Here is a 16,876-nt window from a genome sequence, read left to right as displayed (position 1 = left end):
TGAACCGAGTGCAGTGTTGTTTAAAGGATGTGTTTGATTCCGGTTTCAGACGTCAGAGCCGTTACGCCCAACGACGCGTCACCAACTGAAAGTGAAAGTGAAAGTAAAACATCGCCAGCTTTGAGCTAACCGTGGACTTTCTGTAAGGGGTGGAAACTCAGGGTAAGACATCCAAATTACACACTGAAAACCTCAACTGCACATACATATTAATGTACCACAGGTTTATTCAGAGTAACGGGAACCTGTAACCGACCTGTAACGGACTGACGACGTGTTACAGACGTTATTAATCGGGGGCTAGCCGCTAGCTTCAGTGACTTGAGCAATAAGTTGGCTGTGAAGTTAAAATAGTTCATTAAAAAATACTTTAATATGTTGTTATTGTACTGGTATTAACGTGGAAAACGTCAGCTGACAGTATTATATTATAATCTGATTCATATTGCTTTGTTTATTTGCGTACAGCTGTGGAAAGTAACTAAGTACATTTACTCTAGTATTGTACTTTACTCAGTTATTCCAGTTTTATACGACTGTATTGAATATTTTCTTAATTAGGTTTTAAAAAACAGCAGTGGTGGGTCCACTTCCTATGAATGAATGTACATTATCCCGTTATTAATTAATAATAATAATAAAAAATAAGCTTTTACGTCAATGAGAATAGGGACACCACGATGTAGAAATACTCTAAAACAAGTAAAAGTACAGAAATGTTGGCACATTTCAGAATATATTATTGGATTATAAGTATTCAGTAGTGGAATGTAACTAAGTACTGTACTTAAATACAATTTAGAGGTACTTTATACAAATATTCTATTTTTAATCCACTATTTTTATTTGATAACTTAAATTGGAATTTGCAGAACTTTTTATTCTTTATTTAGAGTTATTAGAAAACATACAGATATATATATATATATATAAACATTTGAATGTAATACGAACATAACAACATCCATACAATAGAAATACTTGAGTAAAGTCCCTCCAACGTGTACCATCAGAGTTAAACTGTCTAACAGGAATATTTGTTGTTCCAGGATCAGATTCGACCTCCTGCATCCGACCGTCCACCAGAGGAAGATGAACGAAGTGGCAGCATGTGGATGTTTCATTCTTCTGTTCGACGTGGTGCTGGGTTCGGCCCAGTGGGCCCTACTGGTGCTGCTGGGCTGCTCCAGTTGTGGCGGACTGGAAGGCGTGTGGGCCTTTGGGGCAGCGAAGTGGGCCATTCTCCATCTGTTCACCTCCAAGCTGACGGACGGAAAGCCCCCGGCTGTGCTCTGCAGGTTGGTAGCGCTCCTCGGCCTCCTCTCTCCTGCGTTTGAAAGTGGACGCTTCCTCACGGCGCCCCCCTCAGAGCCTTACACGGGACCCAATCCCGACCTCAACGTTCTGCTCCTGGGCCCGATGTCCTCGTCACTGGCCTGTGTGGTTTGGGAAAAGGGCCTCAGCGGTCAAAGAAAGACGAGGAAGGTCGACCCTAAGCTGGATGCGAAGCGGTTGCTCGTGAGGATGCTGAAATACTTCAAACCAGACACATTTTACCTTATCGCAGCTTTCAGCTTCCTCATCTTAGGCGTCGTCTGTAAGTGTGAAACATTACCAATCGACAGTACACAGTATATTTTATATAGTCTGCATATACCGTAATCCTGATTAGCTCCATACTGTATCTACTGAATCAGAAGAAACCTTTTAGAGTCTGAGGTTGTATTCTAAATATTTCTTGATGTCAACAAATCCCATGAAAAGACTAAAACCAACAGTGTGTTAGTCTGTTTCTAAACTCTCTCTTACTACCCCACTCCGTCCGTCACACTCAAACCCTCAAAGTTCTTAGTGAAGGGTCACAAATATATAGTTTAATATGTCAAAAAAAAAGGCTCAGTAATTTCCTTAAAACAGTTTTTATGAAACGCTACTCAAAGTGGAGTAAATAGTGCATTTGTTGGGGACTTCATCAGTGGATAAATCCACATTCGGTGCTGTATTTACAGGAACATGAACACTGACTTGGTGAGTGGCTCAGACTTTGTGCAGCTTAATGAATATAAAACCTTTTATCAGATTATTGTCACATTTCTGTCAGCTCAGGAACATTTATAAGATCAAAGCATTCCTGTCTGCAGAAACCTTGAGAACTGTGCAGCTATTACGTCCACACACACACTGTTACAGCTCTCTAATGGTGGTCAACCAATGTGGGTTCTTCAGTGGCTGATATTTAGAGAGCAGGACGACTGATTGCTGATATAAAAACAACGAAAAGTCATATATAATTCTATTATTCCATCCACATTACAATCTAATATACTTGGTTATTTATAGATGGATTTTCTATTAATTAGTGAAACAGAAATATACATAAGGTTTCTGGTATTTAAGTCATTCAACTGCATTATTAACATTTTTATGTATATATATATATATATATATATATGGGAACCAACCTTTTCACCACCTCTCACCCACAGGAGGGGGCGCTAACATCGTTCCACAGCAGCCACACTGAGAAACTGCCTGCAGACATTTTTTTGTTCTATCTCAACAGGCCAGATAATCTGTCTATCTATTCTTATTGCCCCAACAAGAAGGCCATTGGTTCTTACTGAAAGCTCACAAATATAGGATTTCCTATTTAAAAGGGCTGGTCCTCTAGTGAATGTTTGTGGCAGCAGCACGGTGTATGTGTGTGTGTGATTGATGGTAATAAAGGACCCGGTGCAGCAGTGCGGCTCATTGAAGAAAGATACATCAGGCTTTAGATACACACAATACTTTTTAATAGGACACGTTCATTGTTGGTTTTGGTGTTTTTTTTATGGGATATGCTGAAAATAAGAGAAATATAGAAGATCATTGTATATAACATTTCATTCCTCTGTCCTAACAGGTGATACGTTTATTCCACTGTACCAGGGGAAGGTTATTGATATGCTAAGAGGTCAAGTGCTTCAATCCGGCTTCTTTTATGCGATCGGACAGCTGACACTTGTCTCTCTCGGAAGGTAATGAAACTGTTTGCATATCCTCTTGTCCTTTTGTGATTTCACTAACAACACAATTACCTAAAAAAAAAAAAAAAAAGATGAAATGTCTCCATCTCAACAGCGCTCTGTTCTCTGGCTTACGAGGAGGCATATTTATGTGCACCCTGGCCAGACTGAACAAGAGACTGAAGCATCTGCTGTTTCACACCCTCCTGCAACAGGAAGTGCACTTCTTTGAACAGAACAGCTCTGGTGAGGAGAAAACTGTAAACACACTTCACATCTGTTATTGTGGGGCATATCTTTGTGGACACCACACTTTTTCTACATAGTCAAGTCGGTTTGTTTTCGATAGCTCTTTTAAAAACAACAGGAGCTGAGCCAGTGCTTTCCAGTCGAGGCAGATGGAAAGAACATTTCACTCACGCATTAATCTGCTGCTGTAACAGCCTCCACTGCTCTGATATTACAGCCTGGCTGCAGGAATTTGCTCCCATTCAGACAGGAGAGCATTAGTGAGGTCCAGCACTGATATTTGGCGCTAACATCTGGCTCACAGTTCGTGTTCCAGCTCATCACAGAGGTGTTGATGGAGCTCTGTGTCTCACCAAACTGGGAAAAACTTGTATTTATGGACCTGAATTTGAAACAAGAAAGGATCAAACACTGTTAGAAGCACAATACGGTCTAAAATATGATTGTATTTGGACACAGGTGTGATTATGTTTACCCTGTTCACCATCTTCGTTTAGTGTGTTAGCACACTATCATTTGTTAATTAGCACTAGACCTTCGTGTCATTAGTTTTGCAGGTATTTGAGCTCAATATTTGTATTTCTTTACCTGATGATGGTGCTAGAGGAGCAGTTACAGGATCATCTTGAGGGGGACATGAATGTGTCACACTAGTAAGTGGTCAAACTGTCCATTGGAGAGGTGTCCTTATTCACTAAAAGACAGAACAGTCCACAGAAGCTCTTAGCTGACCCATAAAGTTTATGACCTAAAGTTATTGGTTACAACTTTATAACCCATTTCAAATGGGAGCCCTTCTAGAAAGTGGAACCAATTTGACTTTTCCTCCATAATCTGAAACAAACATCTGTCTTTTCTCCCTTTCACCACTCAGGAAGTCTTTCCTCGCGCCTGCACTCTGACGTGGACAGGATGGGCCGCACGGTGGCGCTGAACGCCAACGCGATGGTTCGCAGCACGGTCAAAACCGGCCTCATGCTCGTGGTGATGTTAAAACTGTCCTGGGAGCTCACCCTGCTCACCTGCATAGAAATGCCTCTTTTGGCCATCTTGCAGAACAAATACATCACTGTGTCCAAGGTAGGTGTGAATATCCAACAGAAGTTCTGTTCAAACATCACAGTGTTACTTTAAATATTTATGAATATATATCAAAGGAGGCTTTCTCCTTCCCACCTCCCAAGATCAAGAAGCAAACAAGGATTCAGCCTTTACAAAATTGAATACTCACCAAATATAAAGCCTCGCAAAAACAAAAATGCTCCCTCTTCCTACAAATCCCAGAGCTGCTTCATGTCACATCACACAGTTTTATGTTTTCTTTTTAAAAGTAGCATAAAGGGAACTATATCTACATTTAATTCTACAACCTTGAGTTGTAAATTACAATAAAATGACCTTGAATTTTGATAGTATTTACAACATATACAACCATACTGGCTGCCTGGAAGCAGAGAGAGGAAAGTGTGCTGCAGGTTGGTGGAAGCCGACCCACCACGAACACAATAACACAACATCCTTCACATTATTTTCTTCTCTTATGTCAAATTTAAAAATAAAAAATGCAAATCCTGTAATAACACAGAGCTCAGCAGCTGTTACAGAGTTATTACACCATGATTCAGTAAGCTTTAAACATAGAAGCATCATACAGTAAATCACAGCTGAGCTCACAACACCAGTGAGAGGAGCTCCAACGCTAAAAGTTACTGATTTTGTCATTTTTAGAAACAACATTCAGTCTGTTCTTGTGCAGCTTCTTGTTTCTGAATCAGTGTGTATTCTTTGTCTAACAGGAGCTGAAAGATCAGATCCAGGACTGTCAGGCTAAGAACAAAGACCTGGCCTCCCAGACGATCAGCGGGATTCGTACGGTCCGCAGCTTCAAAGCAGAGACGGATGAACTGAAGAGGTATAACGAGGCTCTGGAGCAGATGTGCGCTATTAAGAGACGTTCAGGAATCTACAGTGCAGTCTTCGGCTTAACACGGAGGGTAAGATGGCAGACGAGCACATCCATGGATGGATTTATCCAGGAAGCAAGACAACATGTTGGGCTTTCAAATCATTATATGGTCATCTGTATCGAGGCTCACTTCCACCAGGAGAAGAAAATATGAAAAATTTGGGAAGAAAGAAGTAGAAATATGGACCATCATTAAATACTATTATGAGATAATAAATTAAAATATAGATTTTTTTTAATGTTTTAAATCAAAATGATTAGATATGAACTCAAAATCTAAGTTTTCAATGTGGAAATGATTAAAGACATCAATGTTTTTGACTTACAAGGTTGAAAATATGATATACTTAGTCATAAATAACAAGTCAGAATTTTTACATTTTAAGTCATAATTCTGAAATAGTAAAGCAAAATTTGACTTCAATTAGATATGACATTATAATTTTTAGATGTATTTATTATAAAATAATAATTTGAACAAGACACATTTTTTTTATTTAATTAATATTATATTTGTAAACTTTTTTAAACTTTTCATCAATTTTTTTTTCTGTACACATGACCTGCTCCATTGATGCTAAAAAACCTTTAAGTTTGGCCCTTTTGTTTTTTTAGGAGCCTGTGTAATCTGTGAGTAATTCCTCTCTATGTACTTTGTCTATTTAGCTGGTGAGTCTGGGGATTAAGGTATTAATGCTGGTGCAGGCCCGCAGTCTCATCTCGTCAGATCAACTCAGCATCGGTAGTCTCGTGACCTTTATATTGTACCAGAAGCCCATGTCCAACAATTTAAGGGTGAGCTGGGATACAAATATTTTACACTGCACTCGAGTTGTAAAATACATAATAACTGTTGTTGATAAAGATTGTTTGATTTTTGAAACAGGAGATTTTGTATTGCGTTGGAGAGACGATGTCCACAGTCGGAGTCATCGCCAAGGTGTTCGGTTATCTCGACCGAACGCCGCAGTGTAAGAAGGACGGCGAGTTGGCTCCGGAGAAGCTGCGGGGAAGAATAGTTTTCCAAAATGTCAGCTTCACATATCCCTCATCTCCTCCAGATAAACCAGCACTGAAGGTTTGACCCTGTAGTGTCACCGTGTGTTTAGAGTGGTTAAACATTAAACAAGCCACTAATTCATCTTTATATCATTAACATGTTCTGCACAGTCGGTTTCTTTGGAGCTTCAGCCGGGGAAGATGACCGCACTGGTGGGTCCGTCGGGAGGGGGGAAGACTTCCTGTGTCAGCCTCCTGAAGAGACTCTACGAACCCCAACAGGGAGAGATCCTGCTGGACGGAGAGCCGCTGCACCATTACCAACACAAATACTTCCATCAAAAGGTACAGTAGGCAACTTCATCATCATCATCATCATCCGTATCTATTAACAGCTGGCTCACAGGGAAACCAGTTGCATTCAATATTAAGACTGTTACAATACATCCAGGTAATTCAAACAGAGCCAGGCACTGATTGGTTGTTAACAGATCAATACCAAGGTCCATAAACAAATGTTTTGTCCACAACCCAAAGATATTCAGTTTACTGTCATAAAGGACGAAAGAAATCAGAACATATTCACATTTAAGAAGCTGAAATCAGAGAATTTGGACTTTTTTTCTTTATAAAATGACAAATTATTATCAAGATAGTTTGTAATTAATTTAATAGTTGACAGCTTTACTCAAAACCACAAATGTCAACCTCATGGTGGCGCTAGAGATGTTTGAGATATTTCAGTCTGTGGTGGACTGACTGACCAACCTGCGCTGCTAGCATGGCTAAAGGCAGCTGATTTAAGCTGTTTATCTGCTGTTAATATAAAACCAGCATGTATGAATGTTTCCCTGCTCTTCCGTTCTGCTGACGTCTGATCTGTTTATTCCAAACTCACATTTCTATCAGAGCTCTTTGGATTGAGGGGAGGTCAGAGTATGTTTTGTGGCTAATTTAGCTTCAGTTTTATTGTCCCCAAGGGGAAATTTCTCTTGGGCACAAAATCATAAACATCAGAAAATATCTTAAAACCTAAAAAAGGGCATTTTCCAGCACTGTACTAACACTGGTGTGTGTTTCAACCTCATTTATTTAGGTGGCCTTGGTATCCCAGAATCCTGTGCTGTTCTCTGGTTCACTGAGATACAACATTGAATACGGCCTGAAGGACTGCACCATTGAGACGGTGAAGGAAGCCGCAGAGAAGGTCAACGCAGACGATTTAATCTCTGAACTGGAGAGCGAATATGACACAGGTAGAGACGTGGGGATGAGCTTGTGCCACACACACACACACACACACACACACAGTACAAATAGGTTATCATTAAGTTCTGAATGCCACAAATACAGTTTTCCTTTGTTATTGAATCCTATTCCAGGTCAGCAGTTTAGGGTGAAATGAACTGTTGAATTCCATCATTTTATTGTCTATTTAATGTCAGTAAGGTATTCCTGTTCTTTATATAGTCTGTTTGATGCAGGAATAGTATGCTTATGTTTTGTTTTTACACTACACTATGAGTGCAGACAGTACTGACTTTACACTGAAATAAAAAGTTAAAACTGATATTGTAACGAAAACAGCTGCTGAAAGTCGGTAAAATATACACTAGAAATTATGTGGAAAAGATAAAGTAACAAGTCAGCTTTTGGAGAGAGGTGCACAGTGTAATGGAAACTGTAACAAGACTGTAATATGAGAATAATAGAGTTAAATATTAACTTTTAACAGACAGCGTGATGGCTGATGTGACGTGACAAGAGGAGAGTTGTTTACAGCTCGAGGTGTCCGGCTGGTGATCAAAGGCCACCACGGCAGACAGAAACCGTTCTTGTGTTGGGATATTTCAGTAATGATTGATTCAAACAGTTGATCAATGGCTGGGATGCTTGTGTGTATTATTTAAATAATCTATGTACCCGTGGTTCGCCGTTACAGATGTAGGCGAATGTGGTGGCCAGCTCTCAGCTGGACAGAAGCAGCGCATCGCCATCATCAGAGCTCTGGTTCGAGATCCGCAGGTCATCATACTGGACGAGGCTACCAGCAAACTGGATGTCGAAGTGCAGCATGCTGTAAGTAAAAAACGTGGTCGCAGCTTTTATTTACCACCAACGAGAAACCCCCCTTCAGGTCTCCCTTTCAGAGCCACTTCCCTTATAGAGGTTCAGTTTTATTTGTTATCTCAGGACACTCAAGCAGGTCTAGAGCGTACTGCTTATAAAATGATTTACAGAGACCCAATAGTTTCCACCATGAGCACTTGGCGACTAGTAGAAGTTAAATAAAGCCAATAGTGGACTAGTCGTACCAGGTTCTTGATATTAACTGAGTGTTCTGACCCCTTTCTATCAGAACCAATATTAAGTGTTTCAGCAGTTTGAGCTACAGTAGCTCGTCTGTTGGATCGGACCACGCGGGTCAGCCTTCACTCCCAACGTGCATCAATGAGCCTTGGCCCCCCCATGACGCTGTCTCTGGTTCTGTTCCTTCATTGGACCACTTTTGATAGGTACTGACCACTGCAGACCGGGAACACCCCACAAGAGCTGCAGGTTTGGAGATGCTCTGACTCAGTCGTCCATCACAATGTGGTTCTTGTCAAAGTCGCTCAGATCCTCACGCTGCCCATTTTTCCTGCTTCTAACACATCAACTCTGTTCACTGTCTGCCTGATATACCCCCCCACTGACAGGAGCCCTGATAACCAGATAATCAGTGTTATTCACTGTCAGTGCTCACTGTGTTAGGGCTGATCGGTGTATTTATAACAGCTGTCTGTTAAATGATAACAGAAAAACTGGTAATGATTGTGAATGTGTCAGAACAACCAGCAAACTGACTTAACATTTTGTTCGTTTATTTTAACTCAGTGTAACATCACACTGGTCTCGTTGTTCCACAGAATAAATAACTTCCAACTTCACTAAAACAAATCCTGGCGAACTGATCGATACGATGGATGATGGATAACGTCAGAAAGAAAGAAATTAACTCTCTACAAACTGGCTCCCTTTTGCTCAGTTTCATTCCTCTCCAGGAGAGTGTGGCAACACAAACAGCCACCCTTGATTAAAGCGTCGGTGTGGCTGCAAGTTTTTGACTATATGAAAACAGTTCAGTTGATTGAATGAACCAAGTCAGGTGTGCTGCTGCATGGTTGGAATGAAAACCTGCAGCCCCACCGGCCCTTTCACGGATCAGTTTGACACCCCTGTTATAGACTAAACAATGAATCCATGAAACACGATTCTGATCACGGCTCTGAAGTAACTCTGTATTTCACTGTTGGGTTCAGGTGCTGCAGGAGGTTCTGTCTTGTGGTCGGACGGTCCTGGTGGTGGCTCACCAGCTGAAGACTGTGGAGAAGGCGGATCACATTATCTTCCTGGAGAAGGCCGAAGTCGTGGAGGAAGGGACGCACCAAGAACTCATGGCCAAGAGAGGACGCTACTATCGTTTGAAAGAGGAGCTGTTCTCTTAACTCAGCTGAGAAACGCTCAGTGAATGTAGTTGTGGACACAAAGCATCCAGTGAAGGAGGAGGAACGGTGAAGAAGTATTATTGTTTTATAATCTTTAAAGAACTTCCTTTTGCTTCAGGGGTCTAACCTAAGATAACCATCCCTCTAGTAGAGTGGAGACACCTGAAACTCCTGATAGTTCACGTGCCATGAAGGAGGGAAAACATGTACAGCAGCCTTTTAAACCATTTCTCTTTGTGCTCTCAGCAAAGGTTTTCTTTGGTCTCTCAACCAGGAGCAGATTCTGGTCTCTCCCAGCCTGCAGGAGTGGACGTGTAGACTTATATAACTTTTATAAATAAAGAACCATTATGTGCTTTTTATTGATGTTCTGTTTTAGAAATCAAACCTTTTTAAATGTTTGAAATTGTGTTTGTTTTTGCTGGATTCAGGAAGCTAAAACTGAACTAATCTCAGTTAAAACGTAACTAAACACTTCCATAGTCTGAACTCGGAGGCGATTGTGAAACCTTTGAAACACCAAACAGATATTTCGGTCCAATTTGAAGTCAATCACTGAGATTTGATGGTGATTTTCATATTTTTCTATAGTCATGATTTTGGTATTCTGGATGTTTAATTGAGTATTTACATCTTATGGAACTGAACTACATCTAAATATCGTACTTTTTACTCCATTACATTTGTCTGACAGCTTTTTCAGATTATTCCTGTCCAGTGAAAACTGTGTCTCTAAATTTGGGAATTTTGAATGTTTCTGATAAACTGAAGGTTCATTTATAGGTTGAGAAAATTCTCCTACTTCTTAAAATAGACTATTTAAAGAAACCCTCTTGGATTAGCTGGAAAATGTTTTTATTACAAAAACATAACGATCTTATAGAATATGATGCATTGCTGTAGATTAAACTACCCAACAGTATATAAAGTAGTTCAAATGAGCTCAACCTTAAACATCTACAGTAAAATACTGTACGCAGCACTGATATTAATCCACAAATATAATAGTAAAACTCTAAAAGGAACCATTTTATTGCCCTTTGAGTATGTTATACTGGTAATACTTGTACACTTTAACATAATCAGAATCACTTTTATTGGCCAGGTATGTGCACACATACACAGACTGAGCATAAATAAACAGGACTTAACAAAATAGACTTAAACTACTATGTACAGTTATACATATATATATAAACAATAACATTCGTAAACAGCAGACAAAAGTGTCCACAGAGGCTTTCTTATTTCAGTTTAGTTTATATTGTTTTCAAAAAGTTTAGTTTTATAGTTTTTATTAGTTTCAGTGGTAGTTTTAGTATTATGATATCATAATATTGGGGGTATGTGTCAGGGGTAAGAGTTCAGAATAGGTATTACAGTACAAACACATTGACTCACAGCCTCAATGTAATGCACCAATGCCTCCTCGTGCTTATGCTGACCAAATTTACTTTATATTTTCATTTTATTTTACTTAAAGTACACAGTAGGATTTTAGTTCCCTAGTTTTAGTTAAATATATTAACTTTGGTCTGGAGAGGATCTTTAACACTTTTTAAAGATAATATTTAAAGTCGATGTCAGATCTGTAGTTTCAGCATTAAAGGTATGGATGCATCTATTTCCTGGCTGCAGCATTAAAGGTATGGATGGATCTATTTGCTGAGGACTAACGGTGTGCTCCCTGCAGCTCGAGGCGCCCCCTGCAGGCCGTTTGCTGCTGCTGCTTGCACAGATCATTGCGTTCACACCAGCCGCGGATCAAGGTCCGAACGAGGAGCCTTTAGGGAACTCATGCAAACCTCTCTCCTGCGTAAGAGGAGTCCTTTCCTTGCTCTCTATCGGTGAGGATCTCTCCCCTCAGACCCAGAACAAGCTCTCAGTTTGCGGATCTTTGGCGTAGAGGGGCGCGGTGACCAGCAGCTGCACACAATGATCCCCAAGATTGCGCTGTGCTCGCAGTCTCTGCGGAACTACTGTGCTTTTTCCAGAGCTTTAAAAGTTGTGCAGACACCGTGGACACGTCATCCAGGACTACCTGCAGCAAGTCGGTGAGTCACAAACATTATTATAGTATTATTATTATTATTATTAAAGGGATAAACCAAGAGCAATGTAAAGACCAGGTTTTAAAAACAAATCCCATGTGCATGCAGATAAAGATTATTTTAAATTTACAATAAAGGAAGTTCCTCATATGTCAGAAACGATGTGTTCCTTATATAAATAAATAAATAAATAATGTTTGTCGGTAACTTTTTGTTTCCTTTTTTGATTATGTAACAGCGCCTGCAAGACAGATCCTATGATTGTGCTGACATTTAAAGTTATTTTTAATACTTCAAAACAAGTTCTCACATTTAGTCTTGCCTAATCTCAGCTCGGGCTTTTATATTAACAGCTTTGCTGAGTTGTTTCTGTGCGCAAACTGTTTGAATTATGTAAAAATATGTGAAAATATGTGAAAAAGCGCCGCTGTGGGCGGCGGAAGGAAGGGGGAGGAGACACCAGAGTGAAGCACAATGGAAATAAATGTATGTAAAAAATAGTGCTGAGTGTGGTTGGTGGCTGAGATTTAAAATGGATTGTGCAGATCAGATTATTGTATCTCTGCACTGTACCGATATGTTGAATCCGCTCTAAGTGCTGATTCAGGGTCAGTTTTATCTAACACAGTTACTGGAAAACAAACCATTGATTCCCATTAAAGTAACAGAATCACAGCTGCAGCTGTAGGTGGTGCAAAGTCCCTGAAAGTACATTAACTGCACTGCTCCTTTCCTTTAGTATATCCACTTTATGTTACTTATATTATTAGATATATTTATATCATTATGTATTATTCCAATAATTATACTATCGGTTATATATGATAATAATAATAATAATTTATTTTTAATTGTTTGATCTGCTTAATGTTGTACGGAAGCCAAAGTATGTTTTTACATATATTTTTTTATGAACTTTTCTAGAAATAAATAAATCAACAAATGAAATTATCCATTAACTTATCAGCCAAAAGAAACAGCTAATTACTAGTTATCCTATTGAAAAAAAATCCATAAAGAGCATCATTACTTTATTTTTCACTACATTTCAGAGTGAAATTTGTTTGATATAAAATACTTGAACACAAAACTGTACATTCAAGTATCTGGATGAGCGTTCTGGTTTAATTAAATACCTGTTTGTGGCCCATAGATGTAAAATTATCCATTATTTCTCATAAGAATTTGAGAAGTGTGTGATAATGATTTGTGTGTCAGAACTTAGTTTTCTATTCCTTCCTGATGATTTCAAGACTCCACTGATTTATCTGGCGTCCCTTTGAAGAGACCTGACCCTTATGTTGGGAACCACTGAACTAAACTGTATATAAAGTTGTTTAAATGACCAGCTAACAGCAGGAAAATGCTGCTTTCACATCTATATCAATATAATGTATCAGTCACAGGAGTCAGTTTTCTCCAGGATTTCTAATGCACTTTTTCCACCACTGCTTTCTAGTAAGTTTTTCTTTTGGCATTTGGCCTTTGTTTGACTCTTTACAGTAAAGATAATGTGACAGGAGACATGCAACTTAAGCTCTTCAGTCAAATTCCAATCGGGCGGGGAGTCGTAATCACGTGATCTCGGCTCCGAGAGGGACAGCTGCCCCGGGGGCCCCAAATTAGTTTAGGGGTGCCGCTAAATTAGACAGACAAAGCGCCTTAAGGGGGTTATTACTATTACCAAATCTAGAAGTCCTGTGTTTAGTCGATTTTGCTCTTATAGGGTACATCTCCCCAAATAAATGAGCTTAAAGACAGTGAAATAAAATATACATTCATACAAAGCTCTAATCCTTCTGTGTGTATGTCTCTATATTGATTGTCCAGTTATTTCTTGGTAGATGGTTCCAGATGCGTGTTTTCCTCGTGGTTAATGTTACAATCATATAGGTTTACATTACCACTTCTGAGAAATCATGTTTTATTCGCCTCTACTAGTCGTAGTTTACTTCTAACACAAGCTTGTATCTTCTACTTTTTTTTAATCATTCATCAATGAACCAGATATTTTCTAAAAGAGTTTCATGCTGATTCAAGCTGTAGAAGAGCTCCAACTGTCATGTAACTTTGTGTATGGGGAAAATGAATGGGACTGAATGGGACGACTCCTCCCATCAGAAACATGACATTATACTATATTATACTCTTGGTTATTAGTTAATTCAATTAATTAATTCAAATCAATATTTAACAAAAACAGTAGAGTAAAATTGCAGCCAGAGACTATAAAGGCATCATAAAGATACACAGGGTTGCAGCTCTGTTTCACTGTATTCTGCAGCACAATGTTTCCCTGCATCGTTGCTCTCTTCTGTGTTAAAGGTGAAATGACCACCTCTAAACCTTTTTTATCATTTCACTTATCAGTTCAACAAACAAACTATTAGGTCATATTACACTTTGTAACAGCCAATCTGCTGAGTAGTGCCTGATGGGTTTTTTAGTAGAGATTAAAAGGGAATCACTGAGGTTGGTCAGGTTGTTCCAGAGTTCGAGGATCTTGGCAGATGAAAACAAAATCTTTGTTTTAAATCTAGATTAGCAGACTACTATTAGAGGTAAATACAGTTACAGTAACCACTGGTGGAAAGGTCAGAGAAATTAAAGTAGATAAAAACAGTCCTGTACTACTAATAACCAAAAGTAAGACTGGAATTAATAACTACTAAAATTCTCACTCCAGGTTCCAGATTATTTTATTGAATTACTTTATTGACCGATTTTTCCTCATTTAGTTGGAAGAAGATAATAAACTAGAGCTGCGACTAATGATTATCTCATTGTTGAATGATCTGTGGATCATTTTAATAAATATATTAGTTGTTTAGTCTATAAAATGTCAGAAAATAGTGAAAAATTTAACAGTCCAAAGGTGTTAAATTGCAAACGTAGAAGAAAACCAGTGAATATTCACAATAAAGAAGCTGGAACCAGTGAAAGTGTTTATCAACACAGTTGCCAGTCGACCTGACTTACTACTCAAATAATTTTTAAGTCTACATCCAACATTTTATGTCAGTCAGACCATTCTTTATAGAGTAATTTAACAGCCTATGAAAACCTTGTTTTTGCTACCCTTCAATGGTTTAACTTCTAACATTGCTGCAGTGATGTCCAGGACACAGTGACATCACCGTTGGGTGTGGTTACTGGAGCAACAAAACACATTTCTGACAGGTCCTTTAAACTTTCAACCAGAAAGGTTTGCCGGTGGTTCTTGAACTGACATATACATAAAGTTCTGTGTCATCAGCATAGCAGTAAATAGAAATGTTATTATTTTGTATTATTTGGCCAAGTGAAAGCATGTAAAATGGAAATTTTAAGGGGACCTAGGACCTTGGGGTACTCCACAGTTCAAAGGGGCAGTGCAGTTTAATATTCCTATTAGAATTAGTTTCATGTGATTGTTTATAATGTTACTTCTTTCCTTGCATAGTGTTTATTATGATTTCTCTCCCATTTCTCCTGCAGTGGCATTCATGTGGACTCTCCGCCCACAATCCCAACGCTCACTACCAGCTATGCACACGGCACGTCTACCACATCCTTGCTCCACACTACAGTCGGAGAAACCCTGCTGCGGACTGTGGAGCGCTGGCCTGATAGAGAGGCCATGGCCTTTCTGGAAGGTGGAGTCCGCAAGACCTTTGCCCAGTTTCAGCAGGATGTGAGTCTTTTTCTTCAAAGTATATTGTATGTTTCCAGTGAATGTGCCCCTAACCACAACATAAGACCTCAACATACCATATTATATACACAAGAGAGATCAGAGTTCTTTCTGTACAAATAATCCCAAAAATTTTACGGTCGGTTGAGGTTAGACGCTGGAAAGCACACAAGCAGTCGAGGAATTACAGTATAATAACTTGCATAACAACGTTTAACAATATTCAGTTAAACTTTTCTTAATATCATATCAATCATTTTAGCTTAATTTAATACTTTTAACCTTCAGTATTTGGATCAAGTGATACATATTTATTTAACACTTTAGTGAATATATGAATCGTATTGGAGTTTCCCAATATTTGGGTACTACTACTTACCTGCTTGCCTCTTTGATGTTGCTGTTGTGCCTTTTTTTATGATGATTTTTACAAGATTTGGAGAAAAGTCAAAATCCTGGTTTTGAGAAATGAGAACATGTCGGCCCACATATATTATTTTACAACCCGTATAAAGTGAACCTGCCCGGCTCCACCTTCTCTACCATCCACAGTGCAAACTCCAAACCTATAAAATTTTTGCATCTGGACTCCAAAAAGACCAGTGGACAGAGAACTGATAAATTATTATTATTATTTTTACATTCTACAGTTTTATATGATAGTAAGCGAGAAGGAAGGAACTGTAAAGCATGCCCTGCTTTATGGTCTATTTTACTCTAAATGGTAATTTAACCATAATTTACGAAATGAACATTATGCTGTATGGACTTGAAACTATAGATTGAGACCATAAACTCATCAGGAAACTGTTTTGAAGTCAGCTCATTTCTCCAAAAGTCTCCATGTTATCAGTTTTTATTGCAACCAATGGAGCTTGCTTCGACCAGCAGTAACAATTAAACGTGACCTAACTAGATGAGTTTATGAACATTTGTATGGTGTGAGAGTCCCTACCCATCTTGATTTTGGCAGCTGGACAGTAAGAAGACGCCACTCAGAGACATTTCTGTGAATGAATCAAACTGTAGAAATGTGTGTGATTGTCGTGCCCATGACAAAGAATTTGAAGTACTTGAAGTGGGAGGGACAAAAATAGGCTTTTGGAAAGTGAGAGGGACGTCTCCCCCCTCATCCCCTGTGGAAAATACACCCTTGGCCCACAACTGGAATAACACATTTACTGCTTTTTAGTAGTTTTTTGTAAAATTTGTTTTTCAAATATGTCCTCTCGGAAGATTCTACCATTTTATATTTGAAATCTGACGTTGCAGTATAGGGGCCATAACACAGCTGTCACTAATGGCAATATTGACATGTAAAGCTTTCTGCCTTCTAAGAGAAACTCACCTGCATGTTCAGTCCTGTTCGCTCTGTAAACTTTCACCCAGTGACCTGAAGAATCCGTTCATGTGGATTCCAGACTTGTGTGAAATCGCAGATG

The 16,876-nt window shown here is 39.0% G+C and overlaps 2 protein-coding genes across 2 annotated transcripts in view; both read left to right on the top strand.

Moving 5' to 3' along the window:
* The first annotated feature begins 85 nt into the window (after nt 1-85).
* Nucleotides 86-10,072, top strand: tap2t (transporter associated with antigen processing, subunit type t, teleost specific). The gene is made up of 12 exons (XM_051416878.1): nt 86-162; nt 1,050-1,597; nt 2,906-3,020; nt 3,124-3,254; nt 4,132-4,337; nt 5,054-5,251; nt 5,890-6,018; nt 6,110-6,301; nt 6,394-6,567; nt 7,319-7,478; nt 8,165-8,301; nt 9,525-10,072. Exons 2-12 carry the CDS (start codon nt 1,093-1,095, stop codon nt 9,708-9,710), a joined length of 2,133 nt encoding a protein of 710 aa, XP_051272838.1. The 5' UTR covers nt 86-162; nt 1,050-1,092; the 3' UTR covers nt 9,711-10,072.
* A 1,370-nt stretch (nt 10,073-11,442) lies between these two features.
* Nucleotides 11,443-16,876, top strand: part of acsf2 (acyl-CoA synthetase family member 2) — a 28,764-nt gene continuing 23,330 nt past the window's right edge. The window contains exons 1-2 of the mRNA XM_051416880.1: nt 11,443-11,764; nt 15,239-15,434. Of these exons, the coding sequence (XP_051272840.1) occupies nt 11,646-11,764; nt 15,239-15,434 (315 nt within the window). The 5' untranslated portion in view covers nt 11,443-11,645. The remainder of the gene's footprint in view (nt 11,765-15,238; nt 15,435-16,876) is intronic.

The sequence above is a fragment of the Dicentrarchus labrax genome, unplaced genomic scaffold (genome assembly GCF_905237075.1).
Source record: "Dicentrarchus labrax unplaced genomic scaffold, dlabrax2021, whole genome shotgun sequence".
Lineage (NCBI taxonomy): Eukaryota > Metazoa > Chordata > Actinopteri > Moronidae > Dicentrarchus > Dicentrarchus labrax.
Note: the sequence above shows the minus strand (reverse complement) of the source record. Positions and strands in the feature narration are given on the sequence as shown.

Coding starts and splice junctions, on each gene's coding strand:
- tap2t (XM_051416878.1), top strand. CDS start 1,093: ATGAACGAAGTGGCAGCATGTGGATGTTTCATTCTTCTGTTCGACGTG. Junction 5,252..5,889: donor TCTTCGGCTTAACACGGAGG/GTAAGATGGCAG, acceptor TTGTCTATTTAG/CTGGTGAGTCTGGGGATTAA. Junction 6,568..7,318: donor ACAAATACTTCCATCAAAAG/GTACAGTAGGCA, acceptor TCATTTATTTAG/GTGGCCTTGGTATCCCAGAA.